Source organism: Phyllostomus discolor, chromosome 2 (genome assembly GCF_004126475.2).
Source record: "Phyllostomus discolor isolate MPI-MPIP mPhyDis1 chromosome 2, mPhyDis1.pri.v3, whole genome shotgun sequence".
Classification (NCBI taxonomy): Eukaryota; Metazoa; Chordata; class Mammalia; order Chiroptera; family Phyllostomidae; genus Phyllostomus; species Phyllostomus discolor.
Window position 1 is genome coordinate 170,985,393 of NC_040904.2, and position 23,738 is coordinate 171,009,130.

The 23,738-nt window shown below is 37.8% G+C and overlaps 1 protein-coding gene across 1 annotated transcript in view; it reads right to left on the minus strand.

Moving 5' to 3' along the window:
• The window catches only part of TMEM117 (transmembrane protein 117), a 401,294-nt gene that overhangs the window by 316,671 nt on the left and 60,885 nt on the right, over positions 1–23,738 (minus strand). The window contains exon 3 of the mRNA XM_028532914.2: positions 9,535–9,667. Coding sequence (XP_028388715.1) covers positions 9,535–9,667 — 133 coding nt within the window. The remainder of the gene's footprint in view (positions 1–9,534; positions 9,668–23,738) is intronic.

Here is a 23,738-nt window from a genome sequence, read left to right on the forward strand (position 1 = left end):
TCGCATGATTGCACTTCTCCACCACCCGCTGTCTCAGTGGAGCCAAGTAATGAGTTCCAAAATAAGTGTGGTGAGCAGACATGAAGTACGCTGCTTCCAGGCAGAGTGCTGAATTACTGCTCTGAGGCCCCCCTAGACCAACTAGTGACCTCCCACATGACAGCTGCTATGTCCCCCTTGATCCCAGAGGGAGGGCACCTGGGTTAGAGCCTTCCAGCTGGTTCACGATGAAAATGTAGTGTGAGAAAAAAAAAAAAAAAACCTGGGATCTTAAGTCACAAAAAGTTTTAGATTTGTTTGTTACTGAGACATACAATAACCTATCCTGACTGATATATTTTAATTTTCAGATCTTATCATTGGAGGCTCCTGTTTCATGTCCTAATTCTGAGGTACCCAAGTCAGTGGCTTTAAACACGGGGCCTACAAACTCCCTCTTCATCTCGTACACATAATTTAGGAGACTAGGAAAGAAGGTCCATCCACAGTACATGCCAAATTTTCCAAAACTGACTTTAGCTCTACCTCATTGCCGATTCTTAAATAACCTATGAGTTTAGTCTAGGAACCCTCCAGAAGCCTGAAGGGCCTGTGGAATAAGTCAGTTCTCTAGAGGCAATTCCCCAAACGGGTACACCAATCTAGCTTCTTTACCAGTCAGTTTAGGTCACTGAATTTTCTTAAATTAGCCCTAAACTGACTCACCTTTAGCTGATGTAGTGAAGCAATAATCAAGACCGTCCCCTCCAGACCCTCAAACTGTTGAAAGAGCTGAATGAAATTCTGTAGCTTAGCCCTCCCCTCTCCACTGAGCCCTGTATTAATTTGACATGATCCCAACGGAAATAACATATCTGCTGCTCATGTAAGAACCACGAAATCCTGCTTACTTACCAGTGCTATGTATATCCACATACTCAGGTGAGATGCCTCTGTGGGGTTCAGTATATACATGCAGATGCAAATTCTTATCTCTGTGTAGTTACAACTTTTTCATCTGTGATTTTACTTTGGATTGGTAGATTTAATTTGCACATCAAATATATAATATAATATATTAAAATAACACAATATGCATATGTAGATAGTATATGTGACAGTCTTGAAGCAAAAAAATTGATTATCTTTTTGCTAGAAGAAAATAAGCATTTTATATGCAACATATATATTTTTTCCTGTTACTGTACAGGATACTGAACATTTTATGCTTTGCAAAATACCTAGGAATCATCCTTCTAATCTTCTAAAATACATATTTTAGGGCAAGAAAATTAAACTATGTAGACTACAAAATATAAGTCAAAATCCAACAACCCCTTTCTTTCAAATTTCATTGATCTTTTATTGTAAAGGATGCAAATTTGTAGTTTTTAATTAGGTAAGGGTCATTACTCAACTCAGGATCAGTCTTTGAGTGTCCTATTTCTAAGTAATTTTAATATTGCAATTATTATTATGCTCTTCCATGTCTTTTGACCCTAAATTAATCAAGTATATTATGCACATTTGCTTTAGAAAAAGAAAAGAAAGTCGAGTTAGAGTGTTAGTGTCCCCTGGCGGTAGCCTAAGGAAACCGAACTAGAGAGAAAGAAGTTGACCAGTTCCAACATGACTGATTCTGTCCCCGAGAACAGCACAGTGGGTCTCACTTATCTCCACCATCAAAAAGGCACCCTCCTCCTGACCTGGTACAAGGCAGTAAGAAAGGCTGTGGCCACTCCTGACTGAGCAGCCAGAGCTGTGCGTACGAGTGGGCTGCAATTCATGTTACCTTACATGAATTGGGCAATATTTGAATGATGGAATATTTTATTAATAGAACTCTATTGTTTTTCATCAACCCCTCAGGGATAACTCTGGGGTTAATAGATTACAAATATAATGACTTGTCACAGAAATGTCGCTTTCTCAGCAATGGCTGGATTGTCTCATTAATTTATTAAATTATATAACTTCAGTAAACCTTAAGCCTCAGGCTATCATAAACATGTCTGGAAAGTAATTATTTCTTGCGTGTTCACCACTGGGAAAAATGAACTGAGCTAGAACTTAGAGACATTCATTATATAGTGTCCAGAGTATGGGCCCACACACACACAGGACACTGCATCATTCCCATGATACCATCCGTAATTCCATCGGATTTTTCCCCTGTTTTCAGGAAGGTCAATATTAGCAAGTAACTATTTAGTGACTTAATTTATGTTTGATTTCCTCTTCTGAATCTTAATGAAATATCATACCAATTTCTGTATTTACTTTCCTTTGATGAAGAATAAAATAAGGAACAGTTTATGCACATTCATAAAGACGCATCCTAATAGCATTTGAACTGGGCGCTATGCATCATTTCACGTGTTAATTCACTCCATAACTCAAGTATATTTAAGATTATGTATTATGAATTCTGGCACCAGAAATTAATATTTACTGAAGACCTACTGCTGCTAGGTATTCATTCGAACATTTTGCATGAAATTGATAAGAATTATTATAGTTGTGTGATAATGATGTAGTATCATTGATATAAATTACATAATTTTATTATATTGTCCAAAGCACTTATTGTTATTATAAAAACAAATATTTATCAAGAGCTAAAGTACATAAGGAACTACAATTCATATTTTCTATTATTACAATAGCAACTAACATTTATCTGGAGTTCATCATAAGGTGGGCACCATACCAATTGCTTTGCAAACACTGTCTTCTTTGGTTGTCAAAACAACCCTCAGGTTAGTACTAATAGGCCCATTTACACTTGAGAAAATAAGGCTCACAGTGAACTTCACCTCTGGGCCACACAGCTCACGGGTGTCCGGACGAAAGTCCATGCTGCTTCTCCTACACCACATCACCTTCCACACAAAGCAAAGCTAGTGGTAAACAAGATTTTTAGCCATCTTAAGTTCAGTTTATTTCTCCACCTTACAAGCATGTATTTCCTCCAAATTAATGATGATGGTGGTGATGATATAACAACAACCTAGTATCTTAAAAACGAGAAAACCTCTAACTCATCTAAGTTATTTTTGCCAGTGGGTAGCTAAAAGGGGGCTAAAATCCAGGTGTTCTGTTTCCTGGACAACAATTTTTCCCTGTGAAAGCCGGTAAACTGTTTAATGACAGAGCTGAAATAAGCAACTCTGAAGAGAACACCTCTTAAGTGGGTGAAATCAGTGTTGATTCTCAATAGATAATGCACTCCCACAGAATAATAAGGATGCAATATTGTTTTTCATTAATGTTTCAAACTTCATCAATTCAGACAACACTAACAGTAAATTTGTGACAATTTAAACATGCTGTGCTATTTTACCTTGGTACTTTCACAATCAAGTAATGTGAAACCAATAGCATTACAAGCAGCAAACTGTGCTCTACTGCTATACTTCCTCTGGGTAAACAAGTCTCTCTCTCTCCCCCCCTCCCCCACCCCTTCCTTTCTGGCCTCCTCCCTTTTTCTCCTCTCTCTCCCCCCCTTGCTCTCTGGCCAAGCCTCCCTCTCTCCCCACAGGTTCCACCCTCTTGACCAGACTCAGCCACACAAGGCCAGCTTTTCTTCTCACCTGCCCATTCTCAGTAACCAGCTCTGCCCCTTTCTCCCAGCCTTAGTAATTAATTGTGCTATTATTGTGAATTAATCGTACAAGCAAGTCAATGTTTAGTCTAATTAAGAGTGAAACCAACAAATTATTGAAAGCACCACTCCAGCAAATTTGCATTCAGCCTTGTATCAGCAGCCAATCAAGCTTTTCAGCTATTGACTCCAGCACTTTCAGGAATCAGGAATATCGACAGCCAAGCTTTCTCCCCACCCAAGCTTCTAAACCCTGCGTGGGGCCTCCATCCTTTACCCATCGCTACGTACCCATGTCTTGGGAAATAATACCATACTCTTTTTTCCATTTACTACAATTTAAATTGATCCCTTTGTACGTCAATACTTTTGTCAGTTTAGGTCATACCAAAATCGCATAGTTTTTAACATTATTAAAAACTTTTTCAATGTTTTCTTGCCATTTCCCAAAACAAATTTAGCACCTTTGAAAACAAAAATCAAACACACGAACACTCCTTTTTTGGACTGAAGCCATCAGCATAAAAAATGGCAGCAGGCCAACCAACTTTGGTACTTGAAGAGCAAACGGCAAGTGAAAACCACAGTTCTCAATGGTAAAAATATGACACACGGCTTCAACTCTGAGATCAGAGATGATTAAAAAGAGGGAAAAAAGTTTGAGTAAGGAATCGAAAGCATTAGTGAAAGTGTTAAAAATAGTGCACTCAGCAAAGAAACCAGTACTGCCCGGAGTAAAACTTCATCCTGAATTTTTCCATTCAAGAGTAATTCGGCCTTGGGGAAAAAAATAGTGTGCTCAAACCTATACCCCTGGCAACAAAAACTGAAGCTGTAAATCAGAGAGTCTTTTCTGATACCAGGTGCAGACACAGTGATAGACCACAGTATCGGCCATTCTTTCAAAAATGAGGTTAAGAGTGTCAGAGGCTAAAGCTTCGGTCGGCTGTGCACGAGGACTTTAAAATGCATTAGATCCCAAAGAATTCCATCTAGCCCACAGACAGGTCTATGCTGTGCCCTGCTTGCCTTGGCTGTCCCCTCTGCACACAGAAGGTGCCCATTTTAGATTCCAGTTAAGTGCCCATTTGGAATGTTCCCTACCGTCACCTCCCCTAGACCAATCGCCACTATATCCCCCTCACTGAGAGTTCTCACCACACACATTTAATGAGCATTCCACGTGAGCTCTACCAATGCCTATCAGAACGATAACAGAAGAGAAACAGGGTCTACTCCACTTTCACTTACACCCACCACCTAATTCTTACCTTCACTTTCTAAGGTCCTGATTATGAATACTAATCCATTTTTTCAAAATTGCCTGAATCGCTTTGTCTTATTTCTCAAATCCTGTCCCCAGAATACTTAACACACATTGATGTATTTATTAATATTTGTAAAATTTCTCTGGAAAAGGCTTGGTCCTCCTTTTTGTCATTAACACTAGACAACATCAGCTTCTTCATAACCTGCCCTAACACACTATAGAGTCTTTGGATATTCCAGTTCATGGAGGAATTTTTATACCTGAGTCAGGTGCCTGATTTCCTCAGTGGTAGACACACTGTTTATCCTTGTAATACTGGATTAGGTTTATAAACATATAGATGTATATGTGTGCACAAACATGGTTATATATACTATTATTTAAAATTGTTTTAGAACATAAAAAGGAGCCAAGCACATCATAAATTAAAAAGTGCTTATTACAGAGCTCACTATGTGGACATCTTCAAAGAAATCCACTAACAATTAGGAACACAACTATGTCAACACCAAGTTTCAGAAATGTATAAGGGGAAAGAGTCTTTCTTCTGAGCAGAAAGCCTGCCCTGAGTAGAGCAGAAAGCCTGCCTGAGACAACACCTTGAGGCATTCCCTGCTTGAAAACATGCCTTTTGCTGCCATCCAGTGGCTCTTGATGGAATTTTTTTTTAGGAACGTCAACTATGGGCTTCCCTTTCTCACCATTCCACTCCTTATTCATAATATGTGTGCTATCCTGTGGGGGCCTGAGATATTTGAAAACACCAGGAAAGCCTTCCGTAAGTTAGGGCTTTACACTGTAGATGCTATAAAAAACTCCATGACCAAGAAGTTCTTCAGAAGACCACATAAAAAAAGTTTAGAGCATTGGTTTCAAGAAAAACCTCAACCTATACTTTGAAGCACACGTCTCTTTATTTCTACCTAATAGAAAATTGCTAAATATATTGGCTTTAGGATACCTTGTTGAAAAAAGAGGAAATCAAAAAATGGGGGAGATACATTTAGCAGCATTTTTAATCAAGTCCTGTAACTGGAAGAAAATGGTTTCATGTTGCTTTCTTATAAATGTCTCCCCATCTGGAGGCTTCAGCCCGGCATGTAAATGATACAGCATGTGGTCAGACTGTGAGGCGTAATTTTAAGTTTGTAGATTGCTTTCCTCCTATTGTTTTGAGTATCTTCCCATCTCTCTCCCAAGATAGTTCATCAAACATCAGTTGAACCAAAAGGTAAAGGGCCATTGCTATTTTAAAAACACCACACCAAACTGCTGTGGCAGCAGCCCCTTCATGTCCTGAGAAGTCAGCAACATTTCTCTCAGAGTGCTGGCACTTTTGACTGGGAAATGCACTGATAAGATTTTGGTTACAAAAGGAAAAAGTCTGGATATATCACAATGGACAGACATTAAGGTGAAAGGGAACGAAACTGTTCTAAATAACACACCAGCAGGATTCTGGAAGTTATTGGGAAGGCGAGCTCCAGAGAGTAGAAACCGAAAAGCAGGAGACAAGCATAACCAGGGATGTGGGGAGGAGGGGGAGGGAGGTGGTTCTAAAATCAAAAGGAAAACATATATCAAAACCAAAACACCACACTGTGGTTAGGAGCTCCATGGAAGATTATTGTTTTGCACCCAAGTCCAGGATAAGGCAGACAAGCTTTCTAGAGGCTGTGCGTGCCGGGGTTACATGTTTCCTAATCCACCCTTCTCTGAAGCGCTTTTTAGGACCATCTCCGCAGGGGCTTCTGTTTCCATTTCTCACTGATACAAGCCCAGATCCTTACGTCTGGTCCTGGCCTGAGAGCCAAAACACAAGTCCCTAAGGTATCTTGTTTTCAGATCCTTCTTCATTCTGGGCCTTGGATTTTCCCCCACCTATGGATAAGCCTGGCTATGCATTTAAAGGGAGTCTATCTGGCTGCCTCAGATTTTCCAGCATTTCTAAAGAGTTTGCAGTAGGAGAGGCTTCAGGTTACCTGGTCGGCCACCGTGTAAAAAGGAAGTTGCTTATAAAACATCCAGATGTAAAACCCTGCCCAGCATCAGAGCCTTCTCTGCAACAGAAACCTCCCCTATAACTCAAACATATATTGAAGGATGAATTCAGTTTGGTCTCTGTGACTTAAAGAATCAAAGCAACTATGATAGCACCATTTTGGTGGTGGGAGGAGCAGAAGGATGGAAAGAGAATCAAAGGGGAGAGGACACTCCCCCCAGTGACAGGAAAGAGGAAGAGTTTGAGCCTAGGTCCCTGCTAGCCCACCAGCTAACTGGTCTCTTCCCCGAGCTCCCATCCAACTGTTTCTCAGCTTGGCTCCCAGGGATGGCTGAAGCCACAGGGGTTAGTGCATACTTCAGGAAATTTCAGGAAATCCACTATACTGAGACAACCAGTTGCCGGCAACTTGACTCTTATCAAGTCAGTTCTGGCTAAAACTCTTGAAGTTCTGATCAGATAAACCTAGAGATTTTGCTCTTTGTAACAAGGAATTAAGTGACTCTGGCTTAGCCTGAAGTTATACCCAACCCTTAAACTGGGGGCTGAGGGAAAGCAAAGCATTCTAGGAAAATTCTTTTCTTCCTCGCTGAAACCCTAAACCCTCTCATTGTAGGCCTGAGGGCTTCCAGTATGGGAAGAAGTCTAAAATACATGACCACAGGTCTAGCCATCAGAGACAATCCTTGAAACCCTCATAATAGCCCCAGACCAATATTCCTAGATAGACCCCAAAGTCAGGGTCCACTGAAACCCCCACTGCAAATCAGATTCAGTATCCAGAATCCTCGACCACCAGCAACCCTCTGATATAAAACCAGTCAATCGTGACATCTGTGCACCTACTGGTCTTTCCACACTTCTGTCCCATCATTTCCTGCCTGTCAAAGGATGAGGCAAGGCCCCATGTGTCTCCTGGGAAAACCCAAAGCACAGCTGCATCCATTTGCTCTAACAACTGATTTTTCTCCAAGCTTTCATCCTTACCTTAGAGTGCTCACTGGCTTCACCAGCATGTGTCATAAAAGTTGGTAATACATCTTTTATAGATGGAGATCTAATTTTTTTATTTGTACAACTAAATCATTTGTCCCTTGCTTTGGATTTAATTGAGAAAATTCATGTCTGGTACTGAGTGCTCCATGACTGGTAACTTACATTTAAGATTAGTTTTATTGTTAGCTACTGAGTGCTTTACAACATGCCAGGGATTATCTACTATTGCATTTAATTCATTACTTTTAAATCTGCATTTTCCCTCAGAACAAACACTTCTGGCTAGTTTATTAGCTCCGCACTAAAAAAAAAAAAGGAACTGGATGAAAATTCAACTTCTGAGCAAAGGATATATTTTACATACTACTTAATGTATTATTTCTAGCAACAGCTTTTTAAAATGTGAGTTTTACATGGGTCCCTTCACTGGGTTCCAGAGGTGAGGGTGCACTGTGACTCTCAGACCCTGGGCTGCACTAGGTAACCCAAGAGCATCCATACCTGCTCCGTTGTTAGAGGCAAAGCCCCATGGCTGAGGCTGATTCTGACCAGCTCTGCATTAGAGTCTGCAACTGCACCATTTCAAAATAGACCCAGTCCAAGTGGCATCTTTTAAAGCTCAAGAAATAATTATAGGCAAAACATTTTAATAACCCCTTAAAGCTTGAACATTTGATCTGAGATCATATTCTTGAATTTACCACTTGTTAGTATGGACTAAAGTATAAAGCTTGTAAAATCCCTGTTTTCCCTTCACTATTTATCTCCTTTAATGGTGGAGGAAAAAAAAACAAAAAATGTAATTGAGCTATCCCTCTCAGCATTGAACAGTGGTAGCTAAGATATATACATAACATCAAAGTAATTGCACTGCAGAACTGGCTGACATCTTGCCTGGGATACATTTAGAAGAAAAGGCTATTACAGAGCTTTCCAGTCTAGTGGAGGATAGATCAAAATGTTCCTTATGAACTATTTCAGTGCCCATAAATATCTGATGTGGCTTATTCTTGTCATTAATCTAATTCCTAATGCTATAGACTAAGCAATTCTCATTTTCTGCCATTAAAACTTACCAAGAGCAAACCAAGACCTGGAGAAAGTTAAAAATAATATATAATCTACTTTGTAGCACTTCTTCATGCCATGGTGATTTGATTAGTGATTTGATAAGTATAGATCACAACCTTGGATTTAATACAGGGTGGCTCACTTTTAAATGACCCATTTGTAACAAAGGTCTCTCTGTTACAACTGTCAAGAGAATTTAAAAAAAAATTCCACCAGTATCCAACATTTTTATTTAGCCAGGCATCAAAGAAGAACAGAATTGCAAACCTGGAGACTTTCACCTTAGCCCAGCTTTACCAATCTTGTAAGTATAAACAAGTCAATACAATTTTCTGATTCTCATACTCTGTCACTATATGACATTAGTAGCTGCCCTCAAACTATCCCCACAGAGAAGCCATAAAGAATAAGGAACACAATGTTAAATACTGTGGAAAGCTTCTTGGAGAAAATACTCAAAATGTCTTAAGTGAGAAAACGCATAGATTATTCCTATTGGGGGGAGAATATTTGTAAAGGACATCTAGGATCCTACAAATTGAAAAATCCTCTGAATTCTTACGAGTTTCAAACAAAACACTCATCATAGTAGAAAGTGGAATCAGAACCTACCCCATGTTCCCATCCATTAGAAGAATCGTGTTGTATATGTGAGAAAATATGAAGAGAAAGAGAATTGTGCTGAAGAACATCGTCATCCACGACCCGTGGTCTTCTCGAAACATTTTTAACCGGAGCAACTGACCTGCAATGTAAACAGTATCAGAAATCAGCACACATCATAACTCAAAATCCATTCATCTGTGCTTCATTGCAGCGAGTCTTCACCGATGCAGTCCGAAACAACCCCACTATCATCCCAGAACAAGTACCACTAACGTGAGAATCTAGTTCACGGTGCACAGAGATCGTTCATTATGCTGGCATGAAAACCAGATGCCTTTGAACACCTGCCTGCTATATGCTATTTTACCAATGTTTTTGGTTTATTCATCTAAAACCACCTAAGACAAATGGTAAAGACATTGCACAAATTCGCTTTTGCTTTCACAGACCCACTCCCAACACTGGCCAGACGATAAGACCAAGGCAGACCTCACTTAGATGAGGATCCAATTATTGAAGGTGAGTGAAAACTTAAAAGGAAAAGGAAACGCTCTATCATAAGCAACAGATGACTTAGCCTTACCCTCAGCTAAAATACCCACACCCCTGTGCAGGCGCGGGCGCCATGTGTGGGCTGGGGGGTGGGGCGTGCACGTGTGGTATAGAGCTCAGTGGGGCTCTCAGCAAAACATAACTTCCACGCCAAGCCCTGAAATTCCATTTACAAAAATAAATGTTAAACTTAAAAAGAATGTTAAAATGCAAATATTTCAAAGAGGAAAATACATTAAGAGAAACACCAAAGTAAATATTAATAATACCAGAATTAGTACAGAGAAATGTTTGAGATTAATGGTCGAGAGAAATGAGGGCATTGGTATCTTGAGGTGGGGAAGATGAAAAAACCTTGGAACAAAAAATAAAATAAAATAAACACATGTCACCCAGGCTTCTCCTAAGATAAAATTTGTCTATGATACTTATTTCCATTCTTGAGAAAGTGTATCTAAATAACGATAAAGGAGATGACAACCATATAGGAACTATAATTAAAATAGGATAGGCCAAAATTCATTTTCAATGTATTTTTTAATCCTTAACTGAGGACATTTTCTTCTTTTATTGATTCTGGAGAGAGGAGAAGGAAGGCAGAAAGAGAGGGAAAGAAACATCCATGTGAGAGAGAAACACCATCGGTTGCCTCTCATATGCACCCCGAATGGGGACCGAACCAACAACCTGGGCACAAACATTTCCATCTGGATATTGTTTCTCTAGGAATAGACAGTAGCTCTCTTGTCGGTTACTGAGTGTAGAAAGATCTTCTAAGATTTAACTACTAGATTTTCCCTTGTACCTCACTTTTATTAAAACAGAACTTTAGATTGCATTTGGAAACGAGACGAACAGAAACATTACCCTAGCTAAAACTTTAAATAGAGCAAAAAGAGAGATTTGGTTACATCATCTGGTTTCTTGGCTTACACAAGAAAAGCAAAGGGCAAATCTGAAAGTCGGGGGAATGTGAATTGTAACTAGAAGGAGAAGTGGAAAACTGTCTCCTGAAGCAAAGGAAACTAGCATTGCAAATCACAACCTTCTTTTATTAATTGAATAAAAAATTATGGAAAGCCAGTGAAGTCTCCACACAACACATTGACAGGAATATTATAAATAGATATTAAGCACAGAATGCTTGAGAATTTTAAAAATGCCATAAATAGCATAAAGTGAACTATAAAGAATAATACCCATTTGTTGAACAAATACTTAATGTGTGCTTATTACAAGCTGGCCATGGTTCTAGGTGCTGGGGACAGAGCTGTGAGCAAGGCAGGAGGGTGTTTGAAGTCAGTCATCATCTGAGTATTTATTGAAAATGTGACCTTATTTTAGACTCAAAGTTCCCTGTGCTAGGAGTCCTTTCAACTTCAAACCAAGACCTCTTTGAAGAACTGAGAAGACCAGCAATTAGACTTCCTTGAAAATTTAAATGTGAATTTCCTTCTTAACATAGGCATATGTCAAAAACTTCACCAACAGATGTACTTTAAAAGTCAAATAACAATGCTGTTGATTTAAGAGAGCTTTGTAACTAACATGTAGTGAGTTAACTATACACTGTCTGAAGTCCCAGTAAAAAGAGAAATGACAGTGCCGTTCACACTGTCGCTGCCAAGCCCATTGTGTGGCACTAATTTCCGTCATTAGAGTCACAAGCACACAATGGCAGGTCAACAGGGCCTGAAATGCACTTGAAGCACATGATAAAAGTGCTTAGTATTTCAGGCCAGAACTGGCGTGACCCAAACATTGAATCGAATCACATCAAAACGAGAACCTCGAAGTTACCTGAGGATGGCACGTGAAACGTGCGGCCCCTGCCCTGGAGTGCAAACACGCGCTTGGTTTGCTCGGGACGGTGGCAGCTTTTAACTGTTGTCCTGGCACAATTATTAATAGTGCCCCTTGCTTTCTTATGTGTTCTGGTTTGGACAACAAATAATATGCCACCTTTCCTATAGGTCATATAATTCAAAATTTTATAACACTTTCCTTTAGGGGAGTTTCAGGAAATGACTGAGTGAAAACAGTCCTTATATGTCAACAGAAGTAAAAGACACCACTAAGAGGGATACATTTCTGACAAGTTCATAAATAATTTTTTAAATCATTGATATATTTGTAAATCTGCATGTGTATTTATATTATTAATAAAATCTGTCTGGGACTATGTTCGCTATCATCTTTAATATGGTCAAGGTCATGGACTATGAGTCTTAAAACAATCTGGCACACTAGGTGATACACAAACCTATATGTGTGTTGGAGGAGAGGACTGGCAGGCACAGAGATTGCTACAACACTGCTTAAAGGTAACTGAAATGGCCCACAGCCTCGGATTCTCGCCTGGAAATATGGTAGGATTAGGAAAACTAAGATGTCATAAAATTTTAACAAGATTAAAAATACAAACGCATATTAAAAATATATGATAAGCTCACAAGTTTTGTGGAAGACAGAGATGGGCAGGTGCAAGAGAATTATGGAGAAATTACTTAGATTTTTTGGCTTTTCTGCTGCTATGTTCTCAACAGCAAAAGAATGGAAAGGAGCATTTCCCAGGCTTTCATCCTGAGTTCTGAGTCTCTTTTCTTCAGCAGTGATTCTCACAAGGAGACCCTGAACAAATAAATAAGCACTCTCAGAAGAGAAGGAATCGAAATGGTTGTGCTCCCATGTGAGGAATGAGGGTAGCCCTACTCCTGAGAAGTCAATGAGGCAGGACTAGATAGAGTGAGGGCTTCTAACTTCATGGAGGATACAAAGATTTAGGCACCCAAGGTGGCAGAACCTCATCTGGGTTTGGTCCCACAGATGCTGGTGAAGGCCAACATAGTAAGGGCCATGGACCTGGATGTCAGGTAAGGAGGCTGAGGTAACGCCAAGCAAATAAGGCTAGTAGGGCAGCCACCTGCCTTCATTAGGAACACAACAACCTGGGGATATCCCAGCCATCTGTTGGAGAAGGTCATAAAGAGTACATGACCGTGAACTGACCCATGAACTGAACCTGGGCCATCAGAGGCTCCTCACTCCCTCCCTTGGCCTTGAGATGCACGTCCTGCCCGCTGGGAGCCATTTGCAAGAACACAGCCTTGAGAGAGCAAGGTGTTGTTGAGACCACCTGGATGGCACATGTAACTGAACCCAGTTAAGACCTCTACATAAATATTTAAGATTCTGGCATACAGCATGGAGACCTACTCCTCTTAAAGCCACCAAAGACAAATACCGTTTGTAAGTTCCCTTATTAAAATTTCCACCTACCAATCTATGCTGATCTGCCTCTTTCTCTGGTCTCTCCTTGCCCTCTGTGGATGGGGACAGTTTCAGATTTCACACAGAAGAGCTTGAGGTTGTGATCCAACACCGTCTTATAGCAACATAGTGCCCAAGAGGTGTCAGAAGACCATCACCCAAATAGTAGTAGGAGAAGGGGACTACAGATAAAAAAAACTTAAGGATTTATCTCCAAGATCCCTACAAGCCCTGGGACTTCTTTAAACTATACACATAAAAAAAAAAAGGATCTGAAAAATAACCAGTATTGTGCTCTTTGCTCATCTTGGTGAGCAAGAACACAGAGTAAGATTTACCAATTTAGAGAAAAAAGTGTGGCGTTATATGTAAGACCACAACCAGGAAACATGAAAAGGATAAATGAGCCCTGGCTGGTGTAGCTCAGTGGATTGAGTGCGGGCTGTGAACCAAAGCATCGCAGGTTCGATTCCCAGTCAGGGCACATGCCTGGGTTGCAGGCCACGGCCCCCAGCAACTACACATTGATGTTTCTCTCTCTCTTTCTCCTTCCCTTCCATCTCTAAAAATAAATGAATAAAATCTTAAAAAAAAAAGAAAAGGATAAATGAAAAAAACTTCCCATAAGAGGACTCCAAGCTGAAATTAACACTATTATCCATTAAGTCTTCTGCTCCAAAATCTTCTATTATGATGTACACATGCATTTACTTAATGAATTACATACATATTCACAAAGAAATAAATGTAACCTATAGTTATTTAAAGGAATATATATACTTTCATAGGGGTCAAAAGGTGTTTGCTCTCTAACCAATTTTGTCTTCACCATAAATGTTCAGAAAATAATGTAAATTTAGTTTAATTAAAGGAATGATTACATAGATTACATGACTTTTATGACCCAGTTCATCTCTAGGACTGTAGGATTTGTTTTGTCAGTGAGAGATTAGCTCAAAGTCTGTTAATCAAACACTTTTAGTTTAAAAAAATTATCTTTACCCAATAAGACAAGAAGAAAAAGTGTTCCTTCTTAATTTTATCTATTGTATGATCTCTAATAAATAAAATAAACCCAAGAACACACTGAACAGATTCTTTAAAGACCATGTTAATATTTAATATTTTAAATATTAGAATACTTGACAATAAATGTAAGTCCTATTTCTTATGTCTAGAGTGAGAGAATAAAAAAACAAAATGAAATTGGATCAGAGTACTTGAAATTAACTGTACATTTTCAATCAGACCAAAAGAAGTATATAAAGTATTCATGAGCAATTTGTGTAAATTTATACTTTATAAAAACATAATACAATTTTTAAAAAAATACAAATTGAAAAGATGGCAACAGAATATAAGTAACTAAAATAAGAGAATTATTCCATGGATGGTACATCAACAAAGAAAATTGTCCAACAAAATATACCAGAATATCATTAAGGAGAAAGGATCTTCTAGTTAGACAAACATGGAGTTATGTAAAATCATAAAACTTCTGTGCCCTAAGGGCACCATTCCATTAATATTCAGATTGAATCTTGTTACTTCAGTGTGCAAAGAGAATCTTAAAACATTGAACAGATGGTTATAACTCCTTATTAGAAATAGGGGCTTGTACAGAAAATGTTTGTGATTCACTGAGTTTGACAGAATTCAAATGTTGAGCACTGAAATATAATCCCATTTGATACTAAAAATATGTATTACAATATGTAATTCAAAAGAGGTTCTAGAAAGAAGACAATAACACAATGGTTAGAAACTCAGCAAGAACGATAGTATTTTCTGATCTAGAGTTTAATGTCAATTTCAAAAGTGTACATATTATAATAGATTTTTAGTAACATGTTAATATAAATTATTCTCCATGGGAAAAATAGTGATAAACCTTCCATTTTATTGAGAAAGTCCAAATATTCTATTTTAATACATCTCTTTCTATTAAACTAATGAAAATTGGGATTAATTCACTTAAATCGCTTATTACAGCTCAGGAGGAAAAGACATAATTCCAAAAGGAAATTATTACCTGTTACTTTTCCTTTTAAGGAGAAACTAGACATTGAATGAAAATAATATTAAATCAACATGACATCTTACCTTGTAGCCCAGGGTATGATTTACCAGCATACTTAACTTACGCATGAATATAATATAATATTATATAATGTTGATTAAATCAATTTGTTATTTTCTAAATATGTGCTACGTGAAATCATATTAAGTAGCACTTTTAAGGTCAAAATCCATTGAAAAAGTAAAAATAAATAAAATATTTTCAGAAATGGTACAGGTTGTTATCACAATTTTGTATTTTGAAGTGGGCAATAGAATAGGAAAAAGAGTTCCCTATTGTTAAAAAATATCAGTACATTAATTCATTTTTACATCATCAGTACAGCGATACCAGTTTTCAAAAATAATAATACACTTTTAAAGTGGGTTTTCATTTAATGTCAAGCATTATATTGATTCCACATAAAAGGAAAGATTAAACTGTCAAGACTAACCCCCTGCAGGGCTGACCCTTGGTTTCAAGCAATCCTGATCAATCATGAGGTTTGCCCATTGCTCCCTGATCATCGGTGGGGTGGAAGGGACAAGAGGTTCTGGTGCTGCCAAAACTATTAATACCGAGAAAGCAAAACCAGGCCAGAGACCAAAATTCTGCCATGTCACCCACATTTCCAATATTTCTATTACCTGTATCCATGCATTCAAGTCTCTCTTTGATTCCTTCCTTCTCTCCAAAACTTGGATTTCAATAATACTTTTCCATGAGGCCTCTAACTCTTTCACTGTTTCTTGTACTTTCAAACTTGCTCTATCCATTTAATTTATAGACTTACTAAGTTAGAAAAAAGTGCAACGCAGTTGGTAAGGAACTGAGAGCTCCAGCAAAGCGCTAACACCCATTTGCCGTCCACCTGAGAGCACCATCTTGGAAGGGATCTTCCCAGCCAAGTCTTCCGATGACTGTAGCCCCGGCCAGTATCCTGACAGCAACCTCACAAGAGTTCAAGGCAGAACCACCCAAGGTGCTCCCAAATGTGGATTCCTCATCCACAGTAACTGTGTGAGAGCACAGATGTTTATTATTATTTCAAGTCTCTGAATTTTTAGATAATCTGTTACACAGTAATAAGTAACCCTAGGCTCCATTATTATTCTGAGAGCTCAATTAAGTGTGTTTCTACACTTGAGAAGCTGAATCAAGAAATAAGAAAATCTAACATTATATATCATTTTATGAGGAAAGGTCTGAGACCACAAAGTAGAAATAAAAGTATAATATTCATAGTGTCAGTGGTAACTTTACCATAATAAAATGTTTGACACTATGATGAAAGAGCAAAAGAAGCTTTGTAAAAAACAACCTTCATAGCATGAAAGCTTGGAAATAATTGAATAATTTCAAAGGGCAAACTGCTGTGTGGTAAATGTCACTAATGATATCTCCTTTTGATCTCTACTATAATTCACATTAATATGTCATGTTTTTACCATATTTTATACCTTTTCAGTCAGAGTTTTGAAGCTTTCATGAACAATAAAATAATTGGTATAGGAATCATTTTAGAAGTCAGTGTCAATGAAAACTCAATGCATAACAATGCATTATAATTTAGATGTTAGGTTCTTTTGTCTTTTAATCATGTAGGGAGCCATCATTCTCAGGCAGCGCACACCCCTCCAAGTGGCATCAGCCTGAGGGAAAGCAAGAGCCCTGCCCACAGGAATTACTCGGCCCCACCCTGTGGCACTTAAGCCCTGCTATGGAGTACAACAGCAAGACTTTCACTCTTCAAGCCTAACAGAAAGTCTGCAGGCAGAGGCAGATCTCTAGGAGCTTTGAGACTGAAGCTGACCCTCCCCCAGGCTTAGTGCTGGTAAAAGAAGCCTTGGTCTGCAGCCTGTTTTCTTCTGCACACAAACAGGCCCAGTAGAGGGAGCCCCATGCTGTGGATTGCTGATAGCTCCAACCAGGTTGCACAGGGCCAGTCAAAGGCAGGGTTTTGACTTAGTTGTGCACCAGAGTCTACCTAATGCATAAAGATAAACACAAAGAGGATGAAATGGAGGCAAAAATTTATCAGATGGAGAGTTTAGAGTAATGATTATAAGGATACTCAAGAGCATGAAAAAAGACATAGTAACCATAAAAAAGGACCAATCAGAAATAAAGAATGCAGGATCTGAAATAAATAATACACTGGAAGGAAAAGCAATAGATGAGATGAAGCAGAGGATCAAATCAGTGATTTGGAACACAAGGTAGGAAAAAAATGTCCAAGCGGAGCAGCAAAAGAAAAAAATAATTAAAATAAATGAGGAGAGTTTAAGAAACCTTAGGGACAACATGAAGCATAACATCAGCATCATGGGAATATCAGAAGGGACAGAGAGCAAGCAAGGGATCAATAATCTATTTGAAGAAAAAAATTACCAAAAACTTCCTTAGTCTGGTGAAGGAAAAAGACACACAAGTCCAGGAAGCTCAGAGAGTACCAAACAAGTAGGACCCAAAGAAGCCTACACAAAGACACATCATAATCAAAATGGCAAGGCTTAAAGACAAAGAGAGAATCATAAAAGCAGCAAGAGAAAAGTGGGAAGTTACATACAAAGGAGCACCAACTAGACTGTCATCTGATTTTTCAACAGAAACATTTCAGGCCACAATGAAGTAGCATAAAATATCCAAGGTAATGAAAAGCAAGGACCTACAACCAAGGCTACTTTACCCCATATGGCTATCATTTAAAATTGAAGGAAAACTAAGGAGCTTCCCAGATAAGAAAAAGCTAAAAGAGTTAACACCAAACCCATACTGACACAAATGTTAACAAACTAAGAAGAAGGAGGAGGAGGGGAAGGAGAAGAACAGGAGAAAGAAAAAAGACACAGAGGAAAATAGTCTAACAATAAAGTGGTACTAAATATGTATTTATGAATAATCACCTTATATGTAAATGGCTTAAATGCTCCAATTGAAAGCTATAAGGTAGCTGAATGAGTAAGAAAACAAGATCCATAAATATGCTGCCTCCAAGAGACCCAACTCAGGCCAAAAGATACACACATATTAAAAGTAAGGAGATGTAAAAAAGATATTTCATGTAAATGGAATGGAAAAAAGCTGCAGTAGCAATACTTATATTCAACAAAATGGACTTTAAAAGCAAGGCTATATTAAGAAGACAAATATGGATACTACATAATGATAAAGGGAACAATCCAATGAGAGGATATAAGCCTAGTAAACATTTGCATACCCAACATAGGAGCACCTAAATATGTGAAGCAAATCTTGATAGATATAAAGGAAGAGATCAACAGAAATATAGTCATAGTCAGGGATTTTAACAACCCATTGACTTCAATGGATATATTGTCCAGACAGAAAATCAACAAAGAGACAACGACCTGAAACAATACACTAGATCAAATGGATTTAATTGATAACTTCAGAGCATTTCACCCCCAAAGCAGCAGAATATACATACTTTTCAAGTGCATGTGGAATATTTTCTAGGAGAGACCACATGTTAGGGCACAAAACAAGTCCCAATAAATTTAAGAAGACAAATCATACCAAGCATCTTCTCTGACCACAATGCTATGAAATTAGAAATCAATCACAAGAACACTGAAAAACACACAAAGACATGGAAGCTGAAAAATGTTATTAAACAATAAATGGGCCAACAAAAAGATCAAGAAAGAAATCAAAACATACCTTAAAAGAAATGAAAATGTGAACACAAAAATCCAAAATCTGTGGGACACAGGGAAAGCAATCCTAAGAGGGGAATTCATAGCAGTACAGGCCTATCTCAAAAAAAAAAAAAGCTCAAATAAACAATCTAACTTTATACTTAAAGGAACCTGAAAAAGAACAACAAACAAAGCCAAGAGTAGAAGGAAGGAAATAACAAAGATCACAGGAGAAATAAATGAAATAGAGCCTAAAAAAATTACACAAAAGATCAATGAATTTAAGAGTTGGTTCTTTGAAAATATAAATAAGATTAACAAAACTTTAACCAGACTCATCAAGAAAAAAGGAGACAGGGCCCAATAAATAAATCAGAAATGAAAGAGGAAAAATAACAACTGACACCAAAGAAACACAAAGGATTGTAAGAAAACATTATGAACAACTATGTGTCAACAAACCGGACAGCCTGGATGAAATGGATAAATTCCTAGAAACATACAATCCTCCAAAACCAAATCAGGAAGAATCAGGGAGTCTGAATAGATCCATTACACCTAGTGAAATTGAAACAGTAATAAAAAACTCTCAACAAACAAAAACCCTGGACCTGATGGCTTCACAGGTGAATTTTACCAAACATTCCTAGAAGAACTAGCACCTGTCCCTCTCAAACTATTTCATAAAATTCAAGAGGAGGGAAGGTTCCCAAACTCATTTTATGAGGCCAGCATTATCCTAATTCCAAAACCAGACAGACATCAGAAAGAATGAAAATCATAGGCCAATATCTCTGATGAACACAGATGCTAAAATCCTCAACAAAATATTACCAAGCCAAATACAGAAATGCATCAAAAAGATCATACACCATGACAAAGAGGGATTTATTCTGGCCATGCAATGTTAGTACAACATTTGCAAATCAATAAATGTGATTCACCACATAAACAGAATGAAGGATAAAAACCACACGATCATATCAATAAATACAGAAAAAAACATATGATGAAATCCAGTGCCCATTTATGATAAAAATTCAGCAAAGTGGGATTGAGGGAACATACATAAACATAATAAAGGCCTTACTGTCAGCATCATACTCAATGGGCAAAAACTACAAGCATTCCTCTTAAGATCAGGAATAAAACGGATGTCCATTTTCACTTGTCTTATTCAACATAGTACTGAAAGTTCTAGCCACAGCAATCAGACAAGAATAATAAATAAAAGGCATCCAAATTGGAAAGGAAGAAGTAAAACTGTCTTTATCTGCAGATAACATGATACTGTACACAGAGAATCCCAAAGATTCCAAGAAACTACTGGGACTGATAAATTAATTCAGCAAAGTATGAGGATATGAAATTAATGTCCAGAAATTGGTTGCATTTTTATATGCCAATATAAACTAAAGAAAAGGATATTAAAAGAACAAACCCATTTATGATTGCTTCAACAGGAATAAAGCACCTAGTAATAAATCTAACCAAGGATGTAAAAGACCTGTACTTGAAAAATTATAAGACACTAAAGAAATACATATAAGTGGAAGCACATACTGTGTTCATGGATAGGAAGAAGTGACATCATTAAAATGTCCATATTACACAAAGCAATCTATAGATTTGATATAATTCCTATCAAGATTCCAATGACATATTTCACACAACTAGAACAAATATTTTTAAGATGTACATGGAACCACAAAAAGCCCTGCATAGCAACAGTGGTCCTGAGAAAGAAGAACAAAGTTGGAGGAATCACAATATTCAACAGAGGAAGCAATCACATACAATAGATTTATTCAATAGATTAATCAAAGATAGATTATTCAGTAAATGGTGTTGGGAAAATTGGACAGATATGTGCAGAAAAATGAAACTAGACCACCTTCTTACACCACTCACGAGAACAAATTCAAAATAGATTAAAGACTTAAATAGTAGACCTGAAACCATAAAAATGATAGAAGGAAATATAGGCAGCAAAATCTCAAACATAGCTTGTAGCAATATTTTATCAGATATAACACCCCAAGCAAATGAAACAAAAGAAAAAATAAACATCAGGACTACATCAAACTAAAAAGTTTTTACACATAAAAGGAAAATATCAACAAAATAATAAGACAACCCTGAGAATGGGAGAACATATTCACCAATACATTTGATAAGGGGTTAATATCCAAAATTTATAAAGAACTCACAAAACAATACCAAGAAAACAAACAACCCAATTAAAAATGGGTAAAGAATCTAAATAGACATTTCTCTAAACAGGCCATACTGATGGACAATAGGCATATGAAAAGATGCTCAACATCTCTAATCATCAGAGAAATGCAAATTAAAACCACAATGAGATATAATCTCACACGTATCAGAATGGCCATCATTAATAAGTCAACAAACAACAAGTGCTGGTGAGAATGTGGAGAAAGGCGAACCCTTTTGCACTGCTGGCGGGAATGCAGATTGGTGCAGCCACTATGGAAAACAGTAGGGAGATACCTCAAAAAATTAAAAATGGATCTGCCTTTTGACCCAGGAATCCCACTGCTGAGAATATATACAAAGGAACCCAAAACACTAATTCAGAAGAACATAAGCTCCCCTATGTTCATTGCAGTGTTGTTTATAATCGCCAAGATACGCAAGCAGCCCAAATCATCAGTAGATGAGCGGATAAAACGACCATGGGACATTTACACAATGGAATACTACTTGGCCATAAAATAGAAGAAAATTTTACCCTTTGCAACAGCATGGATGGACCTGGAGAGCATTATGCTAAGTGAAATAAGTGCGTCAGAGAAAGACAAATACCACGTGATTTCACTCACATGTGGAATCTAAATGAACAAACTGAACTAACAAGGAAAATAGAGACAGACTCATATAGAGAAGGGTGACAGCTAAGGGGGTGGGTGGGGGTGGAGGGATTGAGCAAAAAAGAAAAAAGGACTCATGGGCATGGACACCAGTGAGATGATTGCTGTGACAGGGCTGTATGAGGGGACTAAGTGGTAATAGAAAAAAAAAGCATGTAGGCAAAATTGCTTTCAAGTTTTAATCTACTGAGATTTATAACTTACCTCACACATAGAAAGAATAAAGAAGCAAAACCAGTAAGGAGCCATACCACACTCTGGGTAGCCAACAAATTGCATTTAGGAAAGAAATAAAGATATACAACCCATTAGAATTCACAGTACCGTTTTTGCTGAAAATCCTACTCCTATTAAATCCACTATTTTATTTAGTTTTTATTTGACAGACACTTGTATAGTATTATGGCCTTCTAGGCTGTATAATAAGTATTTTGTTACAGAGTAATTTATGTCATCATAATCTTAACCTTTGACAGTTATAACTTAATATTTATATAGCATCAATTGCTTCCATAACCTGAGCATCATAATCCTATCCCTCTATGACTTAATCACTGTTGAATATTACTGACATTTATTTTTATGCACACGAGGGCATAAAAATATCTGTTAGAACACTGGTATATTTCTCAATACTATCAATTCAAAAAACTGTCTGTCCCCAATGTAGTTTCATGACTACACAAAATAAAATTGAATGTTTTTACAGCTCACTAACTTGAAATTATGACAGAAAAGCTATCTTAAAAACTTTTAGTTAATCAAGTATGCAAACCAACAACTTCAGAGAGATTAGTAGAAAAATCTTTCTGAACACAATCTCATTTGAATTAGCCTTTCGTTGAGTCTTGGAAGCAGTTATTTGTCAGTGCCTGAGGGAAGTAATAACTTACAATGTGTTGGTGGTGAAGAATACTTACATTGTATCAGGCTAGATGCTTCTGTGGTTTATCATGAACAATAAGATGAAACAGTGATAATTATCGCAGAAGCAGATTGGAGCTCAGTGTCACATTTATGCAGTGGCCAATGTGTGACTGGGTGCCATTCTAGTTTGCACATCAACTAGATGAAAAAAGGTCTTTTTTAGATGGTGGGTAAATGCAAAGCATTACCCGAAATCTCAACTGTTCCTTTTATTAAATATGCTGGAATAAATCAGCTAACCATACCATTTGTTCCAATCATCAGATTAACACAGAGAACCGACGCTGTTAGGAAGGATAGCCATCCCCTAGTCCAGGTCGTTACCTTCAAGGTAGAGAACGCTCCATCAGCCGTACCCTTCCTAACCTCTCTCCACTTCTAGGGAGAAGTGACTCACTGATCGAAAACTTATTTTTCTTCTTATTGAAAGAAGAAAACTGGTGTGAGGATTAGCACCTTTTCTCTGGAGACCAAGTCTCTCCTGGAGAGCTCCCTAAATTCCACACTGCTTCTCCAGGAGAGGTGGGTCAGCGCAGTACTGTCTGGGGCTGGCGAGCCTACTGGATTCTGGAGCTTAGTATCCAGTACACAGTCTTCCAGAAGATAGATAGGGTTTTGGCCACTCTGAGCTTTATTCCTGTCTTATCTCTTAACTGAATCAGAACTTGGGCAGAGAAGAGGGGTGCTTCTTGTTAGATCTTCTAAAGTCCTTCAGAAGATCAGTGATGAAAAAAATCATTCTACAAGAAAACAAAATACAACCATCCAGACACTAAATAGCATTTTCACATGCTCCAACTTTTATACTCATGCAAACTATCTAGGTTGTTTGAAGGCACAATGAAG